Consider the following 27,378-nt stretch of genomic DNA (forward strand, 5'->3'; position numbering starts at 1 on the left):
CCATCCTTCTTCTCTGCCAAATACTTGGGGCAGTTTCGCTTCCAGTGACCAGTCCCTTTGCAGTAGAAGCACTCAGTCTCAGGCTTAGGTCAAGACTTGGGTTTCTTCACTTGAGCAGCAACTGGCTTGCTGTTCTTCTTGAAGTTCCCCTTCTTCCCTTTACCCTTTTGCTTGAAACTGGTGGTCTTGTTGACCATCAACACTTGATGCTCCTTCTTGATTTCTTCCTCCACAGCCTTTAGCATTGCAAAGAGCTCAGGAATCGTCTTATCCATCCCTTGCGTATTATAGTTCATCGTGAAGCTCTTGTAGCTTGGTGGCAGTGATTGAAGAACAATGTCAATGACACTATCATCAGGAAGATTAACTCCCAGCTGAGTCAAGTGGTTGTGGTACCTAGACATTATGAGTATATGTTCACTGGCAGAACTATTTTCCTCCATTTTGTAGCTGTAGAACTTATTGGAGACTTCATATCTCTCAATCCGGGCATTTGCTTGAAATATTAACTTCAACTCCTGGAACATCTCATATGCTCCATGACATTCAAAACGTGGTTGAAGTCCCGGTTCTAAGCCGTAAAGCATGGCACACTGAACTATCGAGTAGTCATCAGCTTTGCTCTGCCAGGTGTTCATAACATCTGGCGTTGCTCCTGCAGCGGGTTTGTCACCTAGCGGTGCTTCCAGGACGTAATTCTTCTGTGCAGCAATGAGGATAATCCTCAAGTTACGGACCCAGTCTGTGTAGTTGCTACCATCATCTTTCAACTTAGCTTTCTCTAGGAACGCATTAAAATTCAACGGAACAACAATATGGGCCATCTATCTACAACAACATAGACATGCAAAAAACTATCAGGTACTAAGTTCATGATAAATTAAAGTTCAATTAATCAAATTACTTAAGAACTCCCACTTAGATAGTATTCTGCATGTGCAAAACTGGCTTGCACCGTTGTATGTGAACGTAGAGCTTATCACACCCGATCATCACGTGGTGTCTCAGCACGACGAACTGTAACAATGGTGCATACTCAGGGAGAACACTTATACCTTGAAATTTAGTGAGAGATCATCTTATAATGTTGTCGCCGAACTAAGAAAAATAAGATGCATAAAGGATAAACATCACATGCAATCAATATAAGTGATATGATATGGCCATCATCATCTTGTGCCTTTGATCTCCATCTCCAAAGCACCGTCATGATCACCATCGTCACCGGCTTGACACCTTGATATCCATCGAAGCATCATTGTCATCACACCAACTATTGCTTCTACGACTATCGCTACCGTTTAGTGATAAAGTAAAGCAATTACATGGCGATTGCACTTCATACAATAAAGCGACAACCATATGGCTCCTGCCAGTTGCCGATAACTCCGTTACAAAACATGATCATCTCATACAATAAAATTTAGCATCATGTCTTGACCATATCATATCACAACATGCCCTACAAAAACAAGTTAGATGTCCTCTACTTTGTTTTTGCAAGTTTTACGTGGGTGCTATGGGCTGAGCAAGAACCGTTCTTACCTACGCATAAAAAACCACAACACGGTATAGTGATTGCTTTTTGATATTCAAAAAGAACCCTGTTCATTGAATCTGATTCAACTAAAGTTGGAGAAACTGACACCCACCAGCCACCTATATGCGAAGCATGTCGGTAGAACCAGTCTAGCGTAAGCGTACGTGTAATGTCGGTCTGGGCCGCTTCATCCAACAATACCGCCGAATCAAGAATCAACTAGTGACAACAAGCAATACGTATATACCCACGCCCACAACTCCTTTGTGTTCTGCTCGTGCATAATATAACATCTACGCATAGACCTGGCTCGGATGCCACTGTTGGGGAACGCAGTAATTTCAAAAAAATTCTACACACACGCAAGATCTATCTAGGTGATGCATAACAACGAGAGGGGAGAGTGTTATCTATGTACCCTCGTAGACCGTAAGCGGAAGCGTTATGACAACGCGGTTGATGTAGTCGTACGTCTTCACGATCGACCGATCCTAGTACCGAAAGTACGACACCTCCGCGATCTACACACATTCAGCTCGGTGACGTCCCACGAACTCACGATCCAGCAGAGTGTCGAGGGAGAGCTTCGTCAGCACGAAGGCATGATGACGGTGATGATGATGCTACCAGAACAGGGCTTTGCCTAAGCACCGCTACGATATGACCGAGGTGGATTATGGTGGAGGGGGGCACCACACACGGTTGGAAACAAATCAACTTGTGTGTCCTAGGGTGCCCCCTGCCCTTGTATATAAAGGAGCAAGGGGGGAGGCCGGCCGGCCTTGGGGCGTGCCAAGGAGAGGGAGGAGTCCTCCTCCTAGTAGGAGTAGGCCTCCCCCTTTCCTAGTCCAACTAGGAAGAAGGAGGGGGAAGGAAAGAGAGGGGAAGAGGGAGGGAAAGAGGGGGCGCACCCCCTCCTTGTCCAATTAGGACTCCCAAGGGGGGCATCCAGCCCTATGGCCCCTCCTCTCTCTCTCACAAGGCCCATGTTGGCCCATTAGTTCCCCCGGGGGTTCCGATAACCCCCCGACACTTTGATAATTATCCGGTGACCCCCGGAACTCATCAGTGTCCGAATATAGTCATCCAATATATCAATCTTTATGTCTCGACCATTTTGAGACTCCTCATCATATCCGAGACTCCGAACTACCTTCGGTACATCAAAACACATAAACTCATAATACCGATCGTCACCGAACTTAAGCGTGCGGACCTTACGGGTTCGAGAACTATGTAGACATGACCGAGACACGTCTCCAGTCAATAACTAATAGCGGAACCTAGATGTTCATATTGGCTCCCACATATTCTACGAAGATCTTTATCGGTCAAACCGCACAATGATATACATTGTTCCCTTTGTCATCGGTATGTTACTTGCCCGAGATTCGATCGTCGGTATCTCAATACCTAGTTCAATCTCGTTACCAACAAGTCTCTTTACTCGTTCCATAATGCATCATCCCGCAACTAACTCATTAGTCACATTCCTTGCAAGGCTTATATTGATGTGCATTCCCGAGAAGGCCCAGAGATACCTCTCTGACAATCGGAGTGACAAATCCTAATCTCGATCTATGCCAACTCAACAAAAACCATCGGAGACACCTGTAGAGCACCTTTTTAATCACCCAGTTACGTTGTGACGTTTGGTAGCACACAAAGTGTTCCTCTGGTATTCGGGAGTTGCATGATCTCATAGTCATAGGAACATGTATAAGTTATGGAGAAAGCAATAGCAACAAACTAAACAATCATCGTGCTGAGCTAACGGAATGGGTCAAGTCAATCACATCATTCTCTAATGATGTGATCTCGTTAATCAAATGACAACTCATGTCTATGGCTAGGAAACATAACCATCTTTGATTCAACGAGCTAGTCAAGTAGAGGCATACTAGTGACACTCTGTTTGTCTATGTATTCACACATGTACTAAGTTTCCTGTTAATACAATTCTAGCATGAATAATAAACATTTATCATGATATAGGGAAATATAAATAACAACTTTATTATTGCCTCTAGGGCATATTTCCTTCAAACCGCGTTGTCATAATGCTTCCGCTTACGGTCTACAAGGGTACGTAGACAACACTCTCCCCTCTCGTTGCTATGCATCACCTAAATAGATCTTGCGTGTGCGTAGGATTTTTTTTGAAATTACTGCGTTCCCCAACACTTTCCTATTCCAACAAGGAGAAGGGGGAAGGTGAGGGAGGAGAGAAGGAAAGGGGGTTGGCCCCCCTAGTCCAATTCGATTTGGGCTAGGGGGGCGCGCACCCTGCCTTGGCCTACCTCCTCTCCTCCACCAATAGGCCCATGATGCCCAATAACCCCACGGGGGGTTTCGGTACCCCCCCGGTACTCCGGAAAATACCCGATACACATCGGAACTGTTCCGGTGTTCGAATATAGTCTTTAAATATATTAATATTTATGTCTCGACCATTTCGAGACTCCTCATCATGTCCATGATCTCATTCGGCACTCCAAACTACCTTCGGTACATCAAAACACATAAACTCATAAATACCGATCCTCATCGAACGTTAAGCGTGTGGACCCTATGGGTTCGAGAACTATGTAGACATGACCGAGACTCATCTATGGTCAATAACCAATAGCGGAACCTGGATGCTCATATTGGCTCCCACATATTCTCCGAAGATCTTTATCGGTCAAACCGCATAACAACATACGTTGTTCCCTTTGTCATCGGTATGTTACTTGCCCGAGATTCGATCGTCGGTATCATCATACCTAGTTCAATCTCGTTACCGGCAAGTCTCTTTACTCGTTCCGTAATGCATCATCCCGTAACTAACTCATTAGTTACATTGCTTGCAAGGCGTATAGTGATATGCATTACCGAGAGGGCCCAGAGATACCTCTCCGACAATCGGAGTGACAAAGCCTAATATCGATCTATGCCAACTCAACAAACACCATCGGAGACACATGTAGAACATCTTTATAATCACCCAGTTACGTTGTGACATTTCATAACACACGAAGTGTTTCTCCGGTATTCGGGAGTTTCATAATCTCATAGTCATAGGAACATGTATAAGTCATGAAGAAAGCAATATCAATAAACTAAACGATCATAGTGCTAAGCTAACTGATGGGTCATGCCAATCACATCACTCTCTAATGATGTGATCCCGTTCATCAAATGACAACTCATGTCTATGGCTAGGAAACTTAACCATCTTTGATTAACCAGCTAGTCAAGTAGAGGCATACTAGTGACACTCTGTTTGTCTATTTATTCACACATATACTAAGTTTCGGATTAATACAATTCTAGCATCAATAATAAACATTTATCATGATATAAGAAATATAAATAACAACTTTATTATTGTCTCTAGGGCATATTTCCTTCAATACCAACGACTAGTTTTTTGGTGTTGTTCGACTGAGCTTGCATTACAACCGGTGAGCTCCTATTTGACCCCTCGATTGGGCCGACCCATTGGTGTGCACACCCATTCTCCCTGCTGGTAGTGTAGCGCAACAGCAATTCACAAAAAGCAGTGCACGCACAAAGAATCAAACTACAGACCTCTCGATGGTTAAGGACTATTGCTAGCCAAAGTTTGAAATTTCAAAATTTTGCTCATGCTGTTCAAAAAATGTTCTGTTTTTCAAACATTATTTGTCTTTTGAAAAATTGTTCATGGTTTCCAGGAAATGTTCAACAAAAATTTGAACCACGTGAGCAAATTTTGAAAACGCATGAACAATTTTTTAAAAAGGTGATCATTTTTTATTTGTATTTTTTGAAATTGTGAACCAATCTTTACAATTCTAAACTAAATTTAAGAAATATTGAACATATTTATTCAAAAGTGAAGATTTTTTGAAATTACTCTTTTTAAAAGGTGATCAAATTTAGAAAATACGAACGAGCGTCATATAGGAAATTCCTTACAATTGGTCGTCCGCTGCGGTTGTCGCTTGGCTGGGCCTGCGATCCATTTGGACCTTCTCTCGTGTCTAGCTGTTGTACATCGGCCCGGTTTTCCGCTAGGTCGATTTTCTGTAAAAGAAACCGTCGAAGCCCACAACGCAGGATTCTCAAAAAGGAAAGCCCCCAACGCAGGCGGGATTCCGCAGGCGGCAGCCTTGATCCCCTCCTTCCTCCCCAGTCCCCCACCGCCGCCACGAACTCCTACTCCGACACGAACTCTGCTCAAGCCCGCTCCCATGGTTCCCGTCATCGGCATGGACTCTCTGCCCATTCCGCAAGCCGAAAAAGGACTAAGTCCCTCGATCGAAATCCCAGATCAGACCGAATCGCGGCGGCGCCACGACAGGTTGCCGGCCTGCAGTCTCGCTGCCTGCCGGCTTCGACGGTGTGGGCCGGGGCGCCGCCCTTTCCTAGATCCGCAATCGAGTCGTGCGTCCGATCTGCCGCCTCCCCTCGACGTCCATGGCTCTGTGCTCTGCCGTGTTCTCTCCTAGCGCAGGCTGTGGGGGCGCTACGCCGCTATCTGCCGGCTCCTCATAATCGATGGGCAAACTGAGCCCTGTAGGAAACAACCGCATCAGTTCAGCGACGTCCAGCGTTTCTCCTCTCTACGTTTCTTTGCACGCCTCATCTCCAAGCACGAAGCCACGGCGAAATGTAAGTTTCATCATCATTGCTCTGTTTTCTTGGTCATGACTTGATTCCCTCTTTTGATCTAAATATTCTGATTACTGCATGCCATTGCTCTAAATTTCTTGATTGCTGCATGCCGCTGGAGTTGCTGTGTATGAGTAGTACATGTATGTTATGCCTTCCACATGTTTGACGTAATGCGCGACCGAATTGCGCACACAAAATTCGACGGGAACAGAAAGCAGCATGGCTTCCAGCTGTCAATCTTTGAGTTTCTATAAATTTTAAGCCCAATGTTCCTCTATGTCCCTGTTTCTTACCTTCTCACTCACCGAGCAGATCAAGAAGCAGCAGTGAAGTCCCCCTGATGTTCCATCTCTCCCATTTGTGTGTCTCCCATCTTTCCATGTTTGTCTCTCCATCTCTCTGACAAAATTAACAAGAACTAGTCCTCTCTATCTTTCTTTCTCTACATAAGGTCTAGTACACTATTGAAGGATGCATGTCTTGACGGAGAGATAAAACTCACATTATGCGTTGTAATTCAAATTATTAGTTATTTTTGTTAGGTGGGTCATCAGCCTAAGGCAACAAGCCAAGAATCATGAGGGGAGAGAATTTGACATCATAAATGACTATCTCTAGTAATACCTTTTTCCTTATATGTTTTTTGTCAATTATATTTCAACCTGCACCTTTCAAATATTATTTCTCTGTGTCCTTACTCATTATACTAAGTCTACATAAACAAAATAGAGAAATAGCAAATCTAAGTATGCTCTAGATATTCAACATGTGAGACAATAGGTGAAAAAGACCAACAAAGCATCATTCTGGAAAGAAGATGTCAACATTGGATTTGAATCTTTCACATTTTATCACAAAGAAAGACAGCTAAAAACTCACTTCCAATGGATGTGGCACAAACGAAAGGAACCAAGCAGGACTGAGTGCAAGACTTGTATTCTTCATCTGATAATGTAGGGTCTTTGTACAGTTGATTACACTCTAACTATCTTGTATGGACAAACAATAATCATGATTCAGATCTTTTTATTTAATAATTAGCGTGTGAATTTTCTTGGGGTTGGCAGTTAGTATAGGTATATATCCGGTAAGGATTAAAGTGCAAGTGATGCAAATTCACATGAAGTTTAATATACAATGCAAGCAAACAATTGTATAGACTCACAAAATAATGGAATTTTTTGTTCTTCAGGCAAGCTGGAATGTTCTTGCATCACCAGTAAATGTGCTGCTACCCATAATATTGATTTTAATTTTAGAATAAATACGTAGACATCAAAATAAACTCATAAAATAATAGCACGACCAATGCCACAATTGAGTACGCTAGATGGTCTCTCCTAAATTAATTTTGTGATATTTAAATGAGCTAAATCATGAGTTTCACATATCTCTCTCTTGGTCAGAAATAGTTCTGTAATTTACAGTCATGATAAACTCAGAACATGATAAATAAAAAATAACATTTATCTTACAAATGTGAACCATCTTTTATATTGTAGTAGTCAAACTTACATCATTTTTACTGCATGTTTCGTAGTAGGACATCTATTTACGAAACGGAAGGTAGCATACTTGTGGCTGCACAAACAATTATATTGTTTACATCGAGCTATCTTTTTTACTGCATGTTTCGTAGTAGGACATCTGTTTATGAAACGGAAGGTAGCATACTTGTGGCTGCACAAACAATTATATTGTTTACTAAAAGAATGGCGGAAAAAATGTTTACTTGCTAGACTAAAAGATCGATGGAAAAAATATTTCTCGACTTTATAACTCTTATCAATTTTACACGACAAAGAGGCAGATCATTAATTTTGCAACCAACATTTCATTTGCATGGTACTCGGCAATCTGCACCGATGTGAATCCTACATCCCATCAATTGAGTTATTCCACGACAATCTATCTGTGACCATAAAGTCCCGTGTTGCTATCTGAACTGTGTGGCTTCTCTCTACCACAAGTGAAATCCACCTCGAATTGCCTATTTTTGGATCGCATTGATGCGCATTGGTTGTAGACACAATCCAGTCTTCTACTAACGAAATATCGAAACAATATTAGTAACTCTCTTAATGCACGTAAATACAGAAAAGCAAAATATCTATCAGGACTACAATGACGACATGCCTGCAAACTTAATTCTTGAATTTGCATTACTAAGTATAATATATAACTGAAGTTTAACCAAGAACATTACATCATTGCATTTCTTTACAGAATTAGCCCACTGTTGTGATACAATGCTTATTGTAGTAATTTTTACATTCAACTATGTTATAGAACTGAAGGTGTCTACACTAAATTTCTCCAAGATTTCTAAAGAAAGCAAAAATAAGAAAATATTTGCCCTAAGATTTCTCCAAGAGATGCATACCAGGAGCAAAATTAATATATTGATGTAGATGACTTTAATCTTAATGTAAGGTGGATCAACTGCCATACAGAGGGTCCAGGCACATGCTCATAAACTTGGCTGATGTTGCCGTGGCTAATCTAGCCTTATTTCTTGCTGCCGGTTTCTATGAACAAGGAACCAACAAAACTAAAGTTCACTTTAATATAAAGTTTTAGCTGCAGCCAGAAAGAATTGCCAAGCTCTTGTATGTTTAGTCGGTGGACTTTAAAGAAAAATCATGGATAAATGAAGAAGCTAGATCTGGCCATATAGTGCAAGAAACAAGTAGTGAGCAAGACAAAAGCTTAGTGATGAGAAAATAATACATTGGTATTGAAGACAAATACCAGGGAAGGCTTAACAAATTGACTCTCTTCAAGAACCTCTCTTGAACCCATGGCTCATGTACAACTAGAGTAGCTGCTACACCTTGAGTCCTGCCATGGTGCCTCTGTTCGATACGCTGGGAAGCAGGTAGAGATGAAGGTCGTACGTGACATAGAAGATGGCGAGCTACATCTTGCATCTATAAACGAGGGCGACCTAGGTTTGTGTTCGACACTGCAGTTCTTGGTTGGTGTGTCAGATAGCAACCCAGGCAGCGGTGTGAGGCGGCAACGGCTGGACGCGATAGTAACCCTAGCTGTGGCCGCGCTCGCTCTTAACGAGAGAGGAAGAAGAACTCAGATCGGGGTTAGCGAGTCGATGAGGCAGGCAGGGAAGAGAGCTGGCGGGTCCACTCGTTGACGAGTATTTGTTTGAGAGAGGAGGCGAGGAAGCGACACACGAACATGCGAATCGACGTACCACAGCCTACCATCACAACCGCACTCCCCTTTAATAGTAAAGATAGTAGGAATAACAATAGTTTCTTCCTTCAGAGGTTCATGAGGTTCATGAGCAAGCGAAGGATTTCTATTGCTGGTTCTTTAAAGACCGTTGGCTAATATCCTTTATTTTGATACCATGGGATGGTACTTCCAATCGGTACGATGATTGTTGGATTTGATGGAACTGCGAGTGGCCCTTTGACATATTGTAGTGTCATTAAGCAGTACTTAGGTCTATGCCTAACAATTCCGCTCTTTTTCTAGGGTCTGGTCTTGGTACTATGTTGATAGCGAGGGTGCAAGGCTCAAGGGAAGCAGCCGGTTCTGTAGTTCTTTGTATGCTTATGGTATCTTGGATGAGGGGTATGTTTTTTATACCTCTATATGTGGCTTTGCTCACAGTTCATATTATCTTGAAGTTGCATCCCTTATGTTTGTGCTTTACATTTCAGTTACAAATTCAACATGTCAGTTGAGGAAGCTGCTGAGTTAGCATGGCGGGCTTTTATCACGCAATATTCTGTGACAGAGCTAGTGGTGGCTGTGTTCCTGGTGGTATGCATTCCGTTTCTTAGTTTCTATCCTGATATTTGTATACAACATGCATGCAGATTTGTTAAACACCTTGCCATTTATATCTTTCTTTTGAAATCACATACATAACTGTTTATTTGAGTTACTTATTGGTGAAGTTCAGAGATTTTTTCCCCATCGTGTAATGCACACCCCTAGGTTGGGAATAGAGATTACCGTCGAGACGATGGTGATAAATTAACCCACACCAAACGTACATTGTTGTAGAGTATAGAAGGTGCTGTAGAGTATAGACATGGGTCTAGACATCTAGACAAACCTACCTAGGATTTCTAAAACAATATAATTATAATGGTACATGTAAGTTACATGTGTAGATTTATTCTTTTTGTATACGGCTTTCATGTTACTAGATTTTAAAAAATATGGTGTGATGTAAAAAAATTATGGTCAATGCTATGTTTTTCTTCGTGTTCGCCTTTTCTTTTTCCTTCTTAAATTTTTGAACCTTTTTCAAATTTGTGAATAATTTTCAATTCACATTCTTGAATTTGCTAAAATGTTGAATTATCGAATATTTTCCAAATTCGTGAATATTTTTTGAAAATTTCGAACCTTTTCCAATGGTTGAATAGTTTTTGAATATGTGAACATTTTTCGAACACGTGAGCGATTTTGGAATTTGTGAATAGTTTTTAGAATCCGTGAACAATTTTGAATTCGTCGTGAACATTTTTTGAATTCCTTAACATTTTTTGAATTCAGGAATATTTTTGGAATTCATACTTGTCTTGAATATGAGAACATTTTTCGAACACGATAACATTTTTGGAATTTGTGAACATTGTTTTAGAATCCACGCACATTTTTTGAATTTGACGCGAACATTTAACAATTTTTTGTATTCATTTACATTATTTGAATTCATCAACTTGTTTTGAATACGTGAACATTTTTTAACATGTGATCATTTTCCCCTCAAAAAAAAAATGTGATCATATTATGAATACGTGAACATTTTTGGAATTCACATTTTTTTAATCTGGGAACTTTCTTTGAATACGTGAACATTACTAGAATTGGCAACATTTTTCAAATTTGCAAACATATTTTTTGAATTTGTGAGCATTTATTTAATTCGCAAACTCTTTTTTTCAAATTTGCCTTAGATGTTAGTAGATTCTAAGGATATGTTGTGATGTATAAAGAATTATGATCAATGCTATGTTTAGTGTTTGGGTCATTATTATTTGGAAGCAGGGTAAAAAAAGAAGATTATCATTTGAGCTTGATAGAGTATGATTATATCCCACTCGGTCGTGTTTGCATCAAACGTGTGTCCCCCTTTGGAGAAGAATACACCAACCATTTTGGTAGCGGGCCTATAACTCATCTCAACGATTCTGTTTAGGCCTCATTCCGCTAATATGGTAGGCATCATCTCCTTCCCCGTATAACTCTTATCTCACTCCCAAACACTTCACGATGCAACAGAGGGAATGCCAACATCCATGGTGGCATTGTCCCATTCGGCTGTTCATGCCACTTGAGAGGATGAAGGCTCTAGCAACATCATGCGAGCGACATCGTCACTAGTGATTTTGCCACCATCCTGGCCACGACGACAATGCCATAGAGCATATAGTGGAAGGTAGAGTAGGAAAGTGGAGCGACGACGCTGTGAGAATTCTTCTTCCGGGCGAGTGTCAGGCATATAGACAAGACTCCCAATAAAATGTCGATAAAGCGTCAGATTAGACAATGGATGAACATCAGCAGCAGGATGTGAACATTGAGCTCCATTGGAGTCTCAACATTGAGCTCATCTTTAAGAGCAGCATGAGTAAGAAGATCCTGAATTATTATTTTGGACCAAGAAGGGACCTCAATCCCAAGAAAGTAGCAGAGAGGGCCAAGGTAAGACATATGAAACTGCATAACATGCCTTCACAAAGGCAATATACTCACGGTCTGCTTCGGTGATGATCATGTCATCAACATGAAGAGGAGTCCTACCAAGAGCAGAAAGGAGGGCAAACAACGTCAGATCTTGAGCACTCGCTGAAAACCAGCAACATCCACCATAGAGGCAAAACGCTCAAACCAGGCACGAGAGGCTTGCTTAAAGCTATAGAGAGAGCGATGAAGACGACTAAGCATGTCGTAAGGAGTAGAATACCCAGGTGGTGGTTGTATGTAAACCTCCTCAGGTAGCTCACTATTAAGAAAGACATTCTTAACATCAAGCCTAGACACGAACCAGTGGCGAACAAAGGCCACAAGCATACGGTTTTGCAGGAGCAAAAGTCTCATGGTAATCAGGACCTTGCTCTTGCTGAAAGCCATGACCCACAAGACAAGTTTTTCTAATGCTCAAAAGAACCATCAGAGTGAGTCCTAACCTTGTAGACCCACCAAGTGATGGGACGAAGACGAGGAGGAACATAAACAATATCCCACGTGCTGATGCACTCAAGAGCAGCAATCTCCTATGTCATAACAAGGTGCCATTTGGTATGAACAACATCACAACAAGAAGTCGGCTCAAGAACAGCAACGCCAACGCTTGGAAGACCAAGGCGGTCAACTGGACAAAGCGGACGAGGACGGAAGCCATAAGTAGGCTGAGACGGGGAAGTTGGCACATCATTAGATGCATCGACAACACGCAGACGACCTATATAGAAGTTAGGAAAAAAATGGAAGAATAAGAGCTGGAATCATCGCGGGATAAACTCAGGTGATGGAGACAAGGAAGCCACCGGTGATGAAGGTGTAGAATCATGTGATAAGCGAGGTGAGGAAATCATAGGAGATGATACGTTGGTTCTACAATAATCAGAGAAGCATGAGCAGTACGGCGACTGGATAAGGGCTCAATAGGAGTGGTAGGAGTGTCGGGAAAATTGTCGGAAGTGATGTACTCCACTTAAACGGCCAAAGAAGATGGACATGGGTAGAAGGGAGGAGACTCTATAGAAGTCATATCCTAAGAAATAGGCATCCGACGACCAACATGATCCCAACAACGATATCCCTTATGCTCATCGTTGTATCCTAAGAAGACACACTCAACAGACTGAGAAGTCAGTTTGGTGCGTTCACGAGGGGTAAGAAGGACATAGCAAACACAACCAGAAAATTGAAGCGTCAAATAAAACGATCAAATAGATGCTCGAAAGGAGCGGCACCCTGCAAAGTAGTGGATTGCTGAAGGTTGATGAGATAGATGGAAGTGGAGACATACTCGGCCCAAAAGTGTGGTGAAAGAGAGGCGGTGACCATCAATGGACGAGCCGTCTAAGAGAGGCGGTGACCATCAATGGACGAGCCGTCTAAGAGAGGCGGTGACCATCAATGGACGAGCCGTCTCAAGAAGGTGACGGTACTTGCGCTTAGCCATGCCATTTTGAGCATGAGCACCAGGATAAGAGAACCAAAACTTGCTCAGCAAGATTTCCACGCAACAGCTTGGAGATATACTCTCCACCAGTCACCATAGAACAAATGAATAGGCATAGAGAATTGAGTGTGAACCATGGCAGCAAAAGGCTTATAGATAAGACCTCACTATGAGAAGAAATAAAGTATATATCCAGGTGTGTTGGGAGAAGTCACTAGCGGAGGCAAAGGGAGATGATCCCTCGAGATCAGAGTGAACAAGGTCTAAAGGATGCTGAGACACTTGACCACATATTAGAGACATCGTCGGAGACGGATCCAAGAAGATCACGTTGAACTAAGGATGAGAGATCACAAGTGACCCAAGGCGACGATGCCACTCTTGAAAATATCTGGTAGACAAGGCAACAGAGGCAGAGACCAGCGGCACTGGCAGTAGAGGGACTTGATCCGGCAACCCACTTGCGTGTGCACTCTTCGTACCCCGCTGATCTGGCTGGGTGTTCCTTTCCTGTTTGCGGGTTGTGTGCCACGTGCTTGATTAAGCACCCCAGGTTCTCCTACTGTGCTCCCTTGGCCTCGACTTTAGGTAGCGCCTGTCCTCGGCTCGTCTCGTGCATAATCCAGGTACGCGTCGACTGTCCGAGCTCTTGCTCACCATTGGTGGTGCTCGAGCATGCTGTTATGGTGCCACACATAAAGGGAACACGGGATGTGGGATTGAGACAGTGCTTGTAGCAACCCGCAGCAAGGCAAAGGATGCCCATCCAGACTGGTAGGGAGCGGAGGTGGTCACAAAGGTGGACATTGACTCGAGTCTCAACAGTGCACTCATCAGTAAGAGTAGCACGAGTAAGAAGATCCTGGACATACTTCTCTTCAAAAATAAAGAAGTCATTAGAGGTAGAAGAAACCTCAATCTCAAGGAAGTACCAAAGAGGACTAAGATCGGACATAAGAAATTCATTATGACGAGCCTTCACCAAGGCAATGTACTTAAGAGTCGTTGCCAGTGATGATCGACATGCAGAAGAAGTGTTCGACCACAAGTTGAATGGTGGATCGAAAGTGTAGGATAATGAGCACTCGCCAAAAACTAGCCACAATCACCATTGAGATGAAGCGCTCAAACCAGGCACGAGGGGTTTGCTTAGGACCATATAGACATCGACGAAGACGACAAACCATGCCATTAGGAAGAGAACCTAGGCGGTGGCTACTTGTAGGCATTCTTGACATCAAGCTGAGAGACAGACTAGCGGCGAATAGAATTTTGATGGCATCGAAGTCATCTCGGGTTGAAGTCTGTCGGCAAGAAGTCATCTCGGGAAGAGCTGCGCAGTAACCATAGCGGTCAATAGGCAGAAGCGGGCGAGCTCGAAAGCCATAAGTAGGCTAAGCTTGCGGCGGTGCGTTGCCTACGGAAGAAGATATATAATAGTCGAGGGAGATGGCTTATCAGACGAATCCACAACATGTGGACCATGAGTGTAGTTAAGTCTAGGAACATGAGCAAAAGAAGAACATATGAAAAGTCAAGGTGAGTCATAATATTCCCACCAAGTGATGGGACGAACACGAGGAGGAAGAGAAACAATATCCCACGTGCCGATGCGCTCAAGAGCAACAACCTCCCCTGCCATCGCAAGGTGCCATTTGGTAGACCAAGGCGGTTAACGGGCGGAAGCGGACGAGGAGCGCCAACGCTTGGAAGACCAAGGCGGTTAACAGGCGGAAGCGGACGAGGAAGCAAGCCCATAAGTAGGCCGAGAGGGGAAGTGGCACATCAGTAGACCACATTCACCACACGCGGACGATTGTATATAAAAGTGAGGAAAAGATGTAAGAATACGAGCAGAAATCATCGGGATAAACTCAGGTGATCGAGACAAGGAAGCCACAACTGATGAAGGTGTAGAATCATGTGATAAGCGAGGTGAGGAAATCATAGGAGACGATGCCATTGGATCTACAATAATCAAAGAAGCATCAACAGTACGACGACTGGATAAGGGAGTGATAGGAGTGTTGGACTTCAAAAAAAGAAGAGAGATTTCCTCCATTAAAAAGGTCGAGGAAGATGGATGCGGGTAGAAGGGATGAGACTCATCAAAAGTCATATCCTGAAAAATAGCCATCTGACGCCCAACATGATCCCAATAATGATATCCCTTATGCTCATCGTTGTATCCTAGGAACACACACGCAACGGACTAAGCAGTCAGTTTGGCGCGTTCACGTGGGCAAGGACATAGCAAACAGAACCAAACAATTGAAGCGCCGAATAATTAGGAAAGAATCTAATAGACGCTCGAAAGGGGCGCCACCCTGCAGAGCAGTGGATTGCTAAAGGTTGATGAAATAGATGGAAGTGGTGACAGACTCGGCCCAAAAGTGCGGTGGAAGAGAGGCGGTGACCATCAATGGAGGAGCTGTCTCAACAAGGTGACGATGCTTGCGCTCAGCCACACCATTTTGAGCATGAGCACCAGGATAAGAGAACCAAAGTCTGTTCAGCAAGGATTACACACAACAGCTTGGAGATATACTCCACCAGAGTCACCATAGAACACATGAATAGGCGTAGAGAATTGACTGTGAACCATGGCAGCAAAAGGCTTGTAGATAAGACCTTACTTCGAGAAGAAATAAAGTATATATCTAGGTGTGTTGAGAGAAGTCACTAGCGGAGGTAACGGGAGATGATGCCTCGAGATCAGAGTGAACAAGGACTAAAGGATGTTGAGACACTGTCTCGCCATGAGTATAAGGTAACTGGACCACGTATTAGAGACACCATCGGAGACGGATCCAAGAAGATCACGTCGAACTAAGGATGAGAGATCACAAGTGACCCAAGGCGATGATGCCACTCTTGAAAATATCTGGTAGACATGGCAACAGAGGCAGAGATTGGAGGCACTAGCAGTAGAGGGACTTGATCCGGCATCCCACTTTTTTCTTCGTACCCCGCCGATCTGGCTTTGTGTTCTTTTCCTGTTTGCGGGTTGTGTGCCACGTGCTTGAATAAGCACCCCAGGTTCTCCTACTGTGCGCCCTTGGCATGTACTTTAGGTAGCGCCTGTCCTCGGCTCATCCCGTGCATAATCTAGGTATGCGTCGACTGTCCGAGCTCCTGCTCACCATTGGTGGTGCTCGAGCATGCGGTTATGGTGTCACACATAAAGGGAACACGGGATGTGGGATTGAGACAGTGCTCGTAGCAACCCGCAGCAAGGCAAAGGATGCCCATCCAAACTGGTAGGGAGCGGAGGTGGGTGGACGTTGACTCCATAGGAGTCTCAACCGTGCGCTCATCAATAAGAGTAGCACGAGTAAGAAGATCCTGGACATACTTCTTTTAGAAAATAAAGAAGTCATTAGAGGTAGAAGAAACCTTAGTCGCAAGGTAGTACCGAAGGGACCAAGATCGGATAAGAAATTCACTATGACGAGCCTTCACCAAGGCAATGTACTTAAGAGTCGTTGTGGGTGATGATCGACATGTAGAAGTGTTCGACCATGAGTTGAATGGTGGACCAAAAGTGTAGTATAATGAGCACTCGACAAAAACTAGCCGCAATCACCACTAAGACGAAGCGCTCAAACCAGGCACGACGGGTTTGCTTAGGGCCATATAGACAACGACGAAGACAATTGAAGTGTCGACTAATCAGAAAATAATCTAATAGACGCTTGAAAGGAGTGCCACCTTGCAGAGCAGTGGATTGCTGAAGATTGATGAGATCGATGGAAGTGGAGACAGACTCGGCCCAAAAGTGCGGTGGAAGAGAGGTAGTGACTATCAACGGACGAGCCGTCTCAAGAAGGTGACGATAAGACCTCACCATGGGAGAAATCATGGCCGGGCCGGCAAAATTAGTCCCTCATCATGACAATAGAAAATTAAAACAGGTGTAGTGTATATATCATAATGTCTTACATAACAAGGAATATATTCAAGAATCATACCTATTCGAAACTTGGTTGCATAGTCTTTACTTGAATAACAACATTCTTTTAGTGTTCTTTGAAATGAAATCTTCAATTATATCCTCGCAATCAATGTTCTCCAATACTTCAGTCTCAAGTGCAATTGTGGCCAAATCAGCAAGCCTTTGTTGTGTCATTGTAGTACACATATAGGACTTCAATAGCTTCAATTTTGAAAAGCTTCTTTCTGCTGATGCAACAGTCATAGGAATGGTCAATAGAACTATGTATGGAATACCTGCATTGGGAAAACAATCATGTCACTTTAAAAACTTTAGAATTTCAACTGGCCCCATATCATCCTTTGGAATGGAATCTTTAAGTAACCTCAACTCCACTACAGTTCATTGGCATCAATGTCAGATTTGCCATCTTTTCTAAGGGCTGCCTCAAGATTATGACAAGATTTCAAGCTCTCATTATCCAATGACTGCAATGATTTCGAAGTAAATGAGAAACGAAAATCTTTCTGCTAACCTCATATTGTTCAAATCTGCTTGTAAGTGACATAATTGCTTGATCAACAATAGTTGGAAAATAACCGTTTCTAAACGATTCCTCTACAGACTGTGTGGCAACATTTGTGTCATCTAGGTTCTCATCAAAATGTCCCTTTCTTTTAATTTCTTGTCTTTCATGAAATGTTGTACTAATAACCATATCAACTGCAATTTTTTTGGCTATCTCCAATGCTTCTAAAAAGCCACTTTCTCTATACCCTTTGAAAAAAATAATCAACCCTTTCACTTTCTCAATAGCAACATCTATAAGCATATCCTTTGCTTGCAAGTGTTTGCTTACTAAATTAACAACATCTAATACCTCAGACCAAATTACTATTGCCACTTAAATTCATATTCCCCTGGTTCATTATATGCCAAACCTTTTGCCCCACTGCTTGTTTATATCATTATCAGTTTCGGATACCTAAAATGAAAAGAAAGGAAATATATGTTATAGTTGGAGATAGCCAAAGGAATTACATAATAATCAATGTAAAAATATTTGGTACCTAAAGTAGAGCCTCCCAAATGGCTACACATTTAAATCTGATAGCTTTAACACCGTTGACACAACTCTTCCAACGTGTAGCTGATACTAACTTGAGCGTCACTCCTATCTATGTTATCTTTCAGAATTGCACTTCGTAAAAATTGGGAAAGTTACATAAATGTGTTGGATGATACCACAAAGTGTTAAATTAAGGCCATGGCAACCACAAGCAGAATAGATAGCTCTAGGATTTACATTCAAGACTCTCCGTTGTACCCCATGATGTTTTCCTTTCATATCTGACCCATTATCATACCCTTGTCCTCTCACATTATCTATATCAAGATGAAGAAGCTTAAGTTCATTCTCTAGCACTTCTAAAAGTCCTTGCCCAGTCGTACCATTTACATCTAAAAATCCTAGAAAGGATTCTTCTACACAAACATGACTTGAAGATGAATCCACATACCTAATAATTGAGGATATCTGTTCTTGGTGGATTGCATTAGGGTACAATCAAGTACGACCGAGAAATATTTTGCACTCTTTATTTTCTTAAAAATCTCAAACTTAATAGCCGAAGCAAACAAGAGTATGAACTCATTCTAAATCTTATGATCAAGATGACGAGCATGAGTTTCTTCATTTGTAATACGACAAACATGCTCTTGAATAACTGTGTTGAATTCAGCCAACATCTCTACCAGACCCAAGAAATTCCCATTGCTTCCCATTGCTGTCTTCATACAGTTTGCTGTTACTACCACGGAAGGCTAGATTATGCTTGGCAAGAAATTTAATAATGCAAACAATTCTAAACAAAAAATTTCTCCAATGCTCTTCATTCTCAAGTTGTCATTGAGCATCTTTATCAATAGTTTGATGCTTTTGCAATCTAGTAGTACGGAGCTCATACCAAGTGGTCATATTCAAAACATGATCTACACTTGTCTCATGCTCTTTAAGTGTATTGCCAAGATGTATCCAATCATCACACCCCTCGTTTGCCAACAGACCTTTTCTATGTCCTTCTGTAAATAATTTGCAACCAAAGCAAAATAGTCTATTGAGGTCCTTAGAATAGACAAGGCAATCTCTATCGCAATGCTCCCCATTTGACATAATTCTAGTATAGAATAGTGTAGAAAACCTGCTAGAATATCTGTCCTTAAGACCTTTCTGAAATTGTGAGTCTCTTTTAGGGCCCTTTTGTGCTAAAATGTCAATCTGCTTAGGATCAAGAGAACCCCAATTTCTTGGATCAAATATATTAACATGAAAAGCACCACCGACATCCGCAACAGGTGAAGTATTTGAGTTAACATCAATACTAGTTGTCCCGATGTCATCACCATCATTATCCATATCAATGTTTGTGTTACCAATAAGATCATCATCAACCTCATCATTATTTTCTCTCTCTGCTTGTTCATCTCTATGATCATTGTCAACATCAGGGTCAACATTATTATCAACCGTGAGGCCTTGATCCTGTGATTGATTGAGGACACATGTGGTTCTTTTGCAACAAACTTATCCATGGCTCCTTTCTGTAATCGACCTAACTTCTTTGGGTTTTTTTCAAATGCTTTTGGTAACCGGATTCATGTTGTCTATCGTGAGAAGACATGACTTGGATCTTGAAACATGTATAGAAAAGATGTAAAATAGATGGAATGCAATCTACGGAACTCATGGATCGATGGCCGACAGCTGATAGAAGCATCACATGCTGAATTGGATGGGGATGAACCGATGGAGGATCGCCGAGCTTCAAGCGTCATATTGGAAAAAAAGGAGAGAAGACGAACAGACAAGAGATGAGGGCAGGAGGCGGCGTTGGAGAGGACTTGTCCACTCGACCTGGTGTCCTCGATGGCTCGATGCCTTGATTGCTCAACGCCTGGGCTCCATGGGAGACTATGCAGCCTGGACGGCTAGATGCGCTAGCGGGGCGGCTTACGGGCCCATGCTGGATATCGAGTAGCGGGCCAGCTGGCTGCTGCTTGCTATGGACTGCCTTGTGCTAGGAATTTCATGGTCCTTGAAAATTGGCCATGTTTCGTCGCACGGACTGCACGCCTGGAAGAAATAAAGTATATCCATGTGTGTTAGGAGAAATCATCTATAAAGATAATTTACTAGTGACGACCTCCTTCCAAGACAAAGGGAGATGGACCCCAGACATCAGACTGAACAAGGTCGAAAGGACGCTTGCTGATGCTCCTGCTCGCCGATGGTGGTGCCTGAGTCTGCAGTGATGCGTCCGCCCAACAAGGGAAGACAAGATGTGGGATCGAGGCAGCACACATAGTAACCCACAACCAGGCAACGGATGTACTTCTCAACTGCCGCAAGTAAACATAGAGGTAGTTGCATGGCGATGGCTTGATAAACTGGGATGGAGAGAAGTACTAATTTTACAAGCATGAGCCAGCCTCCCATGTTTAGTAGATTCTCAATCCAAGTGGGATGCAGTTGAGAACTTTGTCTAGAAGAGGCTACATGTGGACCATGCGAATCTTGCACAAGGGGAGGCTAAGGTAGGTGCACGGGAGCACTGGGAAAGCACACGCGAAGCTTAGCTTAATCACTTAAATCTCGGCGATGCTGCAATAGATTGGTGCAAAGGAACACTTGTTGAAGTTGCTGCATAAGCTCGACGTGCCACCAAGACCAGGTTGCCGCACGTCGAAGACAGGACGAGGACCATGTCGGCATTGTCATTGACATGAGGTGCTTGACGCCACGCCAGCACGATGGCTCTAACATGACAATGCTCTTTGCATGGATCAGCAAGGCATTGAGCACCTCCAGCACAAAGAAGAAACAACGAAGACAAAAGGGGGTCACCTTGCCACATGCCATGACGGTGAAGAATATGCTTCCCGGGCACCCTATTGAGGGTGTCTATGGTAGAATCATCCACACCAACTCGTTGAACCTGCTGCCAGTGCCGGCGCACTGAAGGGCCATGAGACTGAATCGAATGCCTTCGCAGTGTCAACCGTGAGCACGAGGGTTGCGATGTGTCTAATGTGGAAGTCCTTAGTGGTGAGCATGAAGGAGCTCTGGTTTTCCTTGATCAGTTCTGGGAGCCGAGGCATGATGTGGAGAGCAATCAACTTGGAGAAAAGCCTACCAAAGGTATGAGGCAAACAGATCAGGTGGAAGTGCACGACCTTGTTTGAGTTTTTCTTCTCTGGCACCAAGACGACGAGGCAACCCAGTATAAGCAAATAGAGCTGGTGGACGGCTACGGCAAGCTCATCTTTGATGATCTCCAAAGTGAGTTGGTAAAAAAACTCTACAAGGGATGGCGCAACCCATGATGGACGAGTAGTCTGCCAGCGTCTACTCCTTATCCTTATGGGTCAAGGCCACAATACTGTCACGGGCAATGGCAACCATGTGATTTTTTGCAGTGGCAGTGGCACGCATGGATGTAGAAGTAGCACGTGTTTGCGTCTCCCTCGGCTAGCTAGTGCAAGTGGAGGGCTGGCGGGGGATGATGCACTTGAGGGAGGCCAAACCAAGCAACTTAAGCTTCAACTCTTTGCGCAGATTAAACTCCTTTTGGGACAGCTGCCGGGACTCCTGCACCACGTTGAGCTGAAAAATGATTTCCTTAGCCATGAGCTGTTGTAGCTTGATGCTGCCAATATGCCGGTCGCTCCACAACTGCAATGTGTTGTCCATATGCTTCAGCAGGACACCCAAAAGCTAGAGTTGGCGAAGGTGCGACGACACATGCTAGGCATCAGCAACCACCTGGCGGAAGCCATCAAAATTCGGCCAGATATCCTTGAAGTGGGACTGGTGAGCCCTAGGTGTGAAAATTGTGGTGTACAGGCTAAATCTAATGCCATGGAGTATCCGCACGGAAAAGCAACTAGGATGTCATTACCTCCAATTTGTTGAACAGAACAAGCGGTCTAGCTGCACCAACTTTGGTTACCGTCACTTGTTGCTCGAACTGTAGCCCCGCCTGATGAGGTTGATCTCGCGAAGCCCAAGGTCATCAAGGAAACGGTGAACTCTGCCCATCTATCTTCTTAGCGTTATTCTTGTTCATAAGTTCTGAAGTAGCCTTGCCAAAGTTGTCTGTCTCTTGCTGGTTGCTGGAATGAGGGTGTTGCACCTCCCCTTCCATGTGCTACAGGAGTGCCCAACATACTTGCACTATCTTGATGCACCTGAGCATTAAAACCAGGTGGAACAGCAGTTTTGCTAGTTTTGATGGCTGGTAAATTCTGCATTTGTAACTCTTCCAGCTGTCTAGTTCTTTCTTTTTCTGCTTCTAGTTGTTGTCTGAGTTGGTCTGTTCTGATGTGTTGCCTAGGTACTTCCTCTTGTTGAAGTGTTGGCGATTTCGGCACAGTCTCAGGTTCAGTCTGCCTTGCTCCTTGATTTGCAGAACTTGATGGTGCAACAATTGATTTTAACGCCATGTTCATAGCAGACAGTTGTTTTCCCAATTCCAAAACCGCTTTCTCCACACTGGCCACTTGCAAAGAGATTTCCCTTTGCTTAGAGCTGATTGAGTGGACATCCTCCTGCAGTCTGGACACATCGGTTCGAAGCCCAAGATTATCTCTCTGTATCACACTAAAATCATCACGCAGGGACAAGATCTCTTGCAATTCTGCCTCGTCAATCGTCTTCGCGCGTCCCATCGCCTTGATCTGAGGGAGAGAGAAGGAATTTTACTGCCGGACTTACCCAGTAACCCGGCTCTCAGCTCAGATCCTGCCGCCTACTCGATCCTCGCCTCCAAAACTGCACGAACCGGCGATGGACAGGGGATTTTACCGCCGGAGAAGTGATCTCCCGCAACCCTTCCGCGCTACTGGTTTGCAGCCGAATAATTCACCGCCACCTGCGCCACCCTGGTACAGATCGCCGCCACCAACGCCGCCCTGGTACAGATCAGCGCCGCCCCGGCTCAGATCGAGCCAGATCGACTCATAGGGAGGGAATTGGGTGGGATTACTCTCTCTCTCTCTGGACAGAAAAATTTGTGGCCGAAGAAAAACTGGCTCTGATTACCACTTTGTCAGGACCTAGCTATGATTTTGGGTATAGGAGAAGGAATCAGCGAGAATTCACGAAGAACGATATCCCGATCTGGGTGTTGTACTGACCTATCGGCATCGCCGTATCTGTTTTGGTTTCAGCCAACAGGCGAATTGGGGAAAAAATCATAGCAGCTAAGCCACAACCCGGCCGCTTTATAGGTGAGCTAGTTACTACGCTCGACAGTCACTTATCGGAACGGCAACAGTAACTGGATCTAACGGCTAGCGATGAAAGTAACTTGAAGAGCTACCAGAACCGTCCGATAACTGAACCGGTATTTGCTAGATGGGCTACGGTTAACTGAATATGTATCTTCAGTGTTCAACAGGCCTGACACACATGCTGCTAAAGAAGACGAAGGGAAGTCAGGGCGCCTCAAACGGCGGCTGCTCCCCTCTGGCTTGGACCAGAACCCCGGGAGTCGCGTAAGTGCAGAGAAGCAAGCAGAGCAAATGGCGTAGCCGCCTCCTCCCCTGGCTTGCTTCCTCCTCTTGGAGCCCCTGTTCCAATTCTCTCTCTCTCTCTCTCTGGGTGAAGAATAACTTATTCTTCATCCCGATCGAAGGACCTACCGAGCCGGACTCCCTTCGTATCCGCTCGGTTGACCCACCAAAAGAAAAAAACAATTCCCACCACGGCTGGCAGACAATGATTTTTTTATGTTAGCGAGGAAAAGAAAATTTTGTCGTGGGTCTTGCGAGCTAGCCTCCCCGCAGTTTCTGGGAAACGCTGGCTCCACTACCAGCAGCATCGAGGTCGGAGGCGAGGGTCGATCGGTTTCGGCCGCGAGCGGGCGGTTTTGCGTTGGGTGTCCTCGTCGTCGCTTGGCTTCAGCCGCAGAGGAATCGGGGCCTCGGCTTCGCGACGACACATTACAGCGTCCTTACTGTTGTGCTTCTGCTCCCGGTTGATTCGGGGGTGGGCATCAGCGTGTGAAATCGACCGCAGAGGATTCGGGCCTGGGGCATCGCATCTTCCTGCTGGTGGAAAGCCTGCGTCCCCTCGAGGCTGGTGCGGATTCTGGCTAGGACAGAGTTTCTCAGCACTTTTTCATTGCATGTGTATTCTTTAGAGTCGCGTATATTCTTCAGTAATGCTCCCAAATCTCTGCTCACTCCAGAAGTCCAGATACAGTGCATCACGTAATTTTCTTGTTTAGTTGCCATTAGCCAACTTCACAGAATTCAAGTTGGATTTATTTGAACGGCAATGTCTCGAGCTTTTGGGGAGCAACAGTAATTACAAGCTTAGCTAGTGCCATACCAACACTTTGCCATTGTGGGGATTTGCATCCCACCTCTACCCCAATGTCACAAGTAAAATTATGTGATTATCCATCTGATGACACGAGTAATTTAACTTCTGTTCTGTGTTTCATGTTGTCTGGAGCAATGCTTGGCTCCTAGCAGTTTCCAGATGGATTTATTTCCATTGCAATGAGAACGACTGTCAATATTTGCTGAATTTTTGGTAGACTCAACCCACAAACCAAGAGGACTTAACCCTCTTCTCCTTGATCTCCTTGATATGCAATCAGCAAGTTGAAAAGATTTAAATCAAGGTTCCATGGTAATTCTTTTGAATCTCCCTGTAAGGTAGGCTTTTCAGATATTCCATTTCAAAATAAAGGTGCATTCCTTTTTACTTCCGGTAATATAAACTATGTAATTTTAATTGTCTAACCTTGTGTGCATAGGGTTTCTTTCACACGAGAGGTAAAGATGTTCCTTGTACAATATTTAGGTTCTGCAGAAAAATATTGTTTTAATTGGTTGTTGTTTGCCTGTCAGTCACACAAGCCTTTATTTATATTAGACCTTAGATGCTACTCGCTCTGTAAAGAAATATAAGAGTGTTTAGATCACTACTTAGCATTTCTTTATAGCATTTCTTTACGGAGGGAGTACTAAGTACTAACTGTTATCCGTTTGTAATAGAAGAGCATAATTTCCACTCCCTAGTTGTTGATCACATTTCTCTGTGCCACATTCTAGTTCCAAAAATGCATGTTGATGGTCCACCTTGTTGATTGCCTGCTGATATTGTGAGATATTTGATTATGCTTGATAATATTAGTAGCGAAGAGTGCCTCATTAAAAATCTTAGTTGGAGAGTGAAATTTGCGTTAGTAGTATGTGCTGAATTTTACGGCAGTCATAAGATGAAATTATTCCTGTGAAACTGAGGACAGAAAGAGCTGATTCTGGTGCTCAACAGTATATATTTTAGCCCCTGCATAAATTGTGGGAAATCCCACGTGCATGGAAAATGAAGGACTCAAAGGTTAACATAATCCATTTTATAATCATCACACGTGCATCTCCATTATTTATGAGATTATTCAGGGATACCGCCTCCATTAATTAATTATGTATTAGAGAGGGAATTTATCTTTTGCGATAAACTGAGGAGGGGAGCAGTTATGTTTGTCCTTGCAATTGTGACATGTGTATTTCTACATCTGACGTACAGCGTAACTATTTCAGGGCTTGACAGACCAGTTTTTATCTGGAAGAAAGGCCTTTAGCGTGCGTTTGGATCTGAAGAAACAAAGCAAGATATGGCTGTCATTCCTCCTAACTTGGCTAGTTACTAGTATCTCCTTGATCCTTTGATAAGGTAGTCTTGGCGAGTGTTTGGGCAATAGAGAACACAACTTGGCAATTTTTGTACATGTTTACTGTATTCATTTATTCAGGATTAGAAGCTTAAATTCTGAATTTTATAGTTCAGGAGTAGCTACCTCCTGATGTACCGGTGTAATTTAATAGTTTCATCGAATGTGAACCAGAAGTATATGTTGTTAACATAGTTGGGTATACATATCATTTCATCTTTCTTTTCTAAGGTGTTTGATGAGTTCAATGCAATGAAACAGATGAGCTGAACATATTCAAGGTTTCTAGCGGGAATCACTTCTTCGTGGCCATTCTGGTGATAATGGTTGTACTCCAGGTAAAAAAACAAATACTATAATTCTTCTATTCCACATATGTAGTAGTTTCGGTTATTGTTAAATGTTGTTTCCTTTGTATATATGCAAGCTCTTATCCTCGAGTTTCCTTGGCAAGTTAACTTCAACAATCATGTTAAGCTGGCACCTATGGTTGGTGCTGATGGGAGTTGCTCGTTTAGGTGCTGATGGTCCAAGAATTGTAAAGATGAGGCAGGGGAACCTTATTTGTGTGGTGGATGCAATTATGTTATGAGGTCAATTTGTAACTTATTATACTACAGTTATGGACCAAGCCATGAATCAGAACCAAAATTCAGGATTGGTGAGAAGAAACGTGAACTTGTAATGTTTTTAGTACCCTAATCTTGACTTGTTGCTGATGGACGACAATGTTCAAGCTCGGCACATACTGTTGAACAGCTAAAATTATTGGATCTCAAGACACCTGCAAATTATGCAGTTGGAAGAAAGTTCAGAGATGTGTCGAGTCTTGGCATTCCCAAGTAATCATTGGTGTTACACTGCTTTGCACTCCCTTCATAACAAAATATAAGACGTTCCAAAAAAGGGGAACGTCTTACATTTTGGTACAAAGGTTGTAGTTTTATTTTCCTGTAGCTGGTTACTGAGCGGCATGCAGTAGATTGAGTTGGAGGATGTGAGTGAGGATTTGACATGTAATCAACGATGCAAGTCGTGAGAGTAGTCGATGTAAGGTGACAATCATCATGTGCGGAGGTCAACTCACGAGAGGAGTCGTTAAAGAGCGACCATCACGGTCAGCAGAAGACGAGCACCAAGAACTGCAGAAAGGTGTATGCGAGACGGGGCCTATGTAAGGGACACCGCCAAGGAGATGTGTACCGGACGAAAACATTGTACTTTTTTTTTACTTGAAGATAAGAAGCAGTCAGCGGAGCCAGCACCAAGCGGTCAAAGCAGCGAGCGAGGCATGATCGAGCGACCTTCGCGCCAGGATCCAGCAGGTAGCGCCGAACTGCAGGTG

At 43.5% G+C, this 27,378-nt stretch overlaps 1 protein-coding gene across 2 annotated transcripts; it reads left to right on the forward strand.

Annotated features, from left to right (window-relative positions):
• Positions 1-5,666: 5,666 nt before the first annotated feature.
• Positions 5,667-26,897, forward strand: LOC119282245. Of its 2 annotated transcripts, XR_005138665.1 has the most exons (6): positions 5,667-6,178; positions 9,680-9,778; positions 9,868-9,970; positions 25,903-26,035; positions 26,295-26,371; positions 26,461-26,897. XR_005138665.1 is itself a non-coding variant. In XM_037562544.1 (4 exons), coding segments are annotated over exons 1-4 (333 nt in total). In that variant the 5' UTR covers positions 5,667-6,176; the 3' UTR covers positions 26,032-26,897. The 2 variants fall into 2 exon arrangements, 1 of the variants encoding a protein (XP_037418441.1); XM_037562544.1 differs by having other exon boundaries at positions 25,903-26,897.
• Positions 26,898-27,378: the final 481 nt, after the last annotated feature.

The sequence above is a fragment of the Triticum dicoccoides genome, chromosome 1A (genome assembly GCF_002162155.2).
Source record: "Triticum dicoccoides isolate Atlit2015 ecotype Zavitan chromosome 1A, WEW_v2.0, whole genome shotgun sequence".
Lineage (NCBI taxonomy): Eukaryota > Viridiplantae > Streptophyta > Magnoliopsida > Poales > Poaceae > Triticum > Triticum dicoccoides.

What these genes read in the sequence shown, in the direction of transcription:
- LOC119282245 (XM_037562544.1), top strand. An exon ending in TATGGTATCTTGGATGAGGG is followed by an intron (nt 9,779 to 9,867) that starts GTATGTTTTTTA and finishes TTTACATTTCAG; the next exon opens with TTACAAATTCAACATGTCAG. An exon ending in TGGTGGCTGTGTTCCTGGTG is followed by an intron (nt 9,971 to 25,902) that starts GTATGCATTCCG and finishes TAACTATTTCAG; the next exon opens with GGCTTGACAGACCAGTTTTT.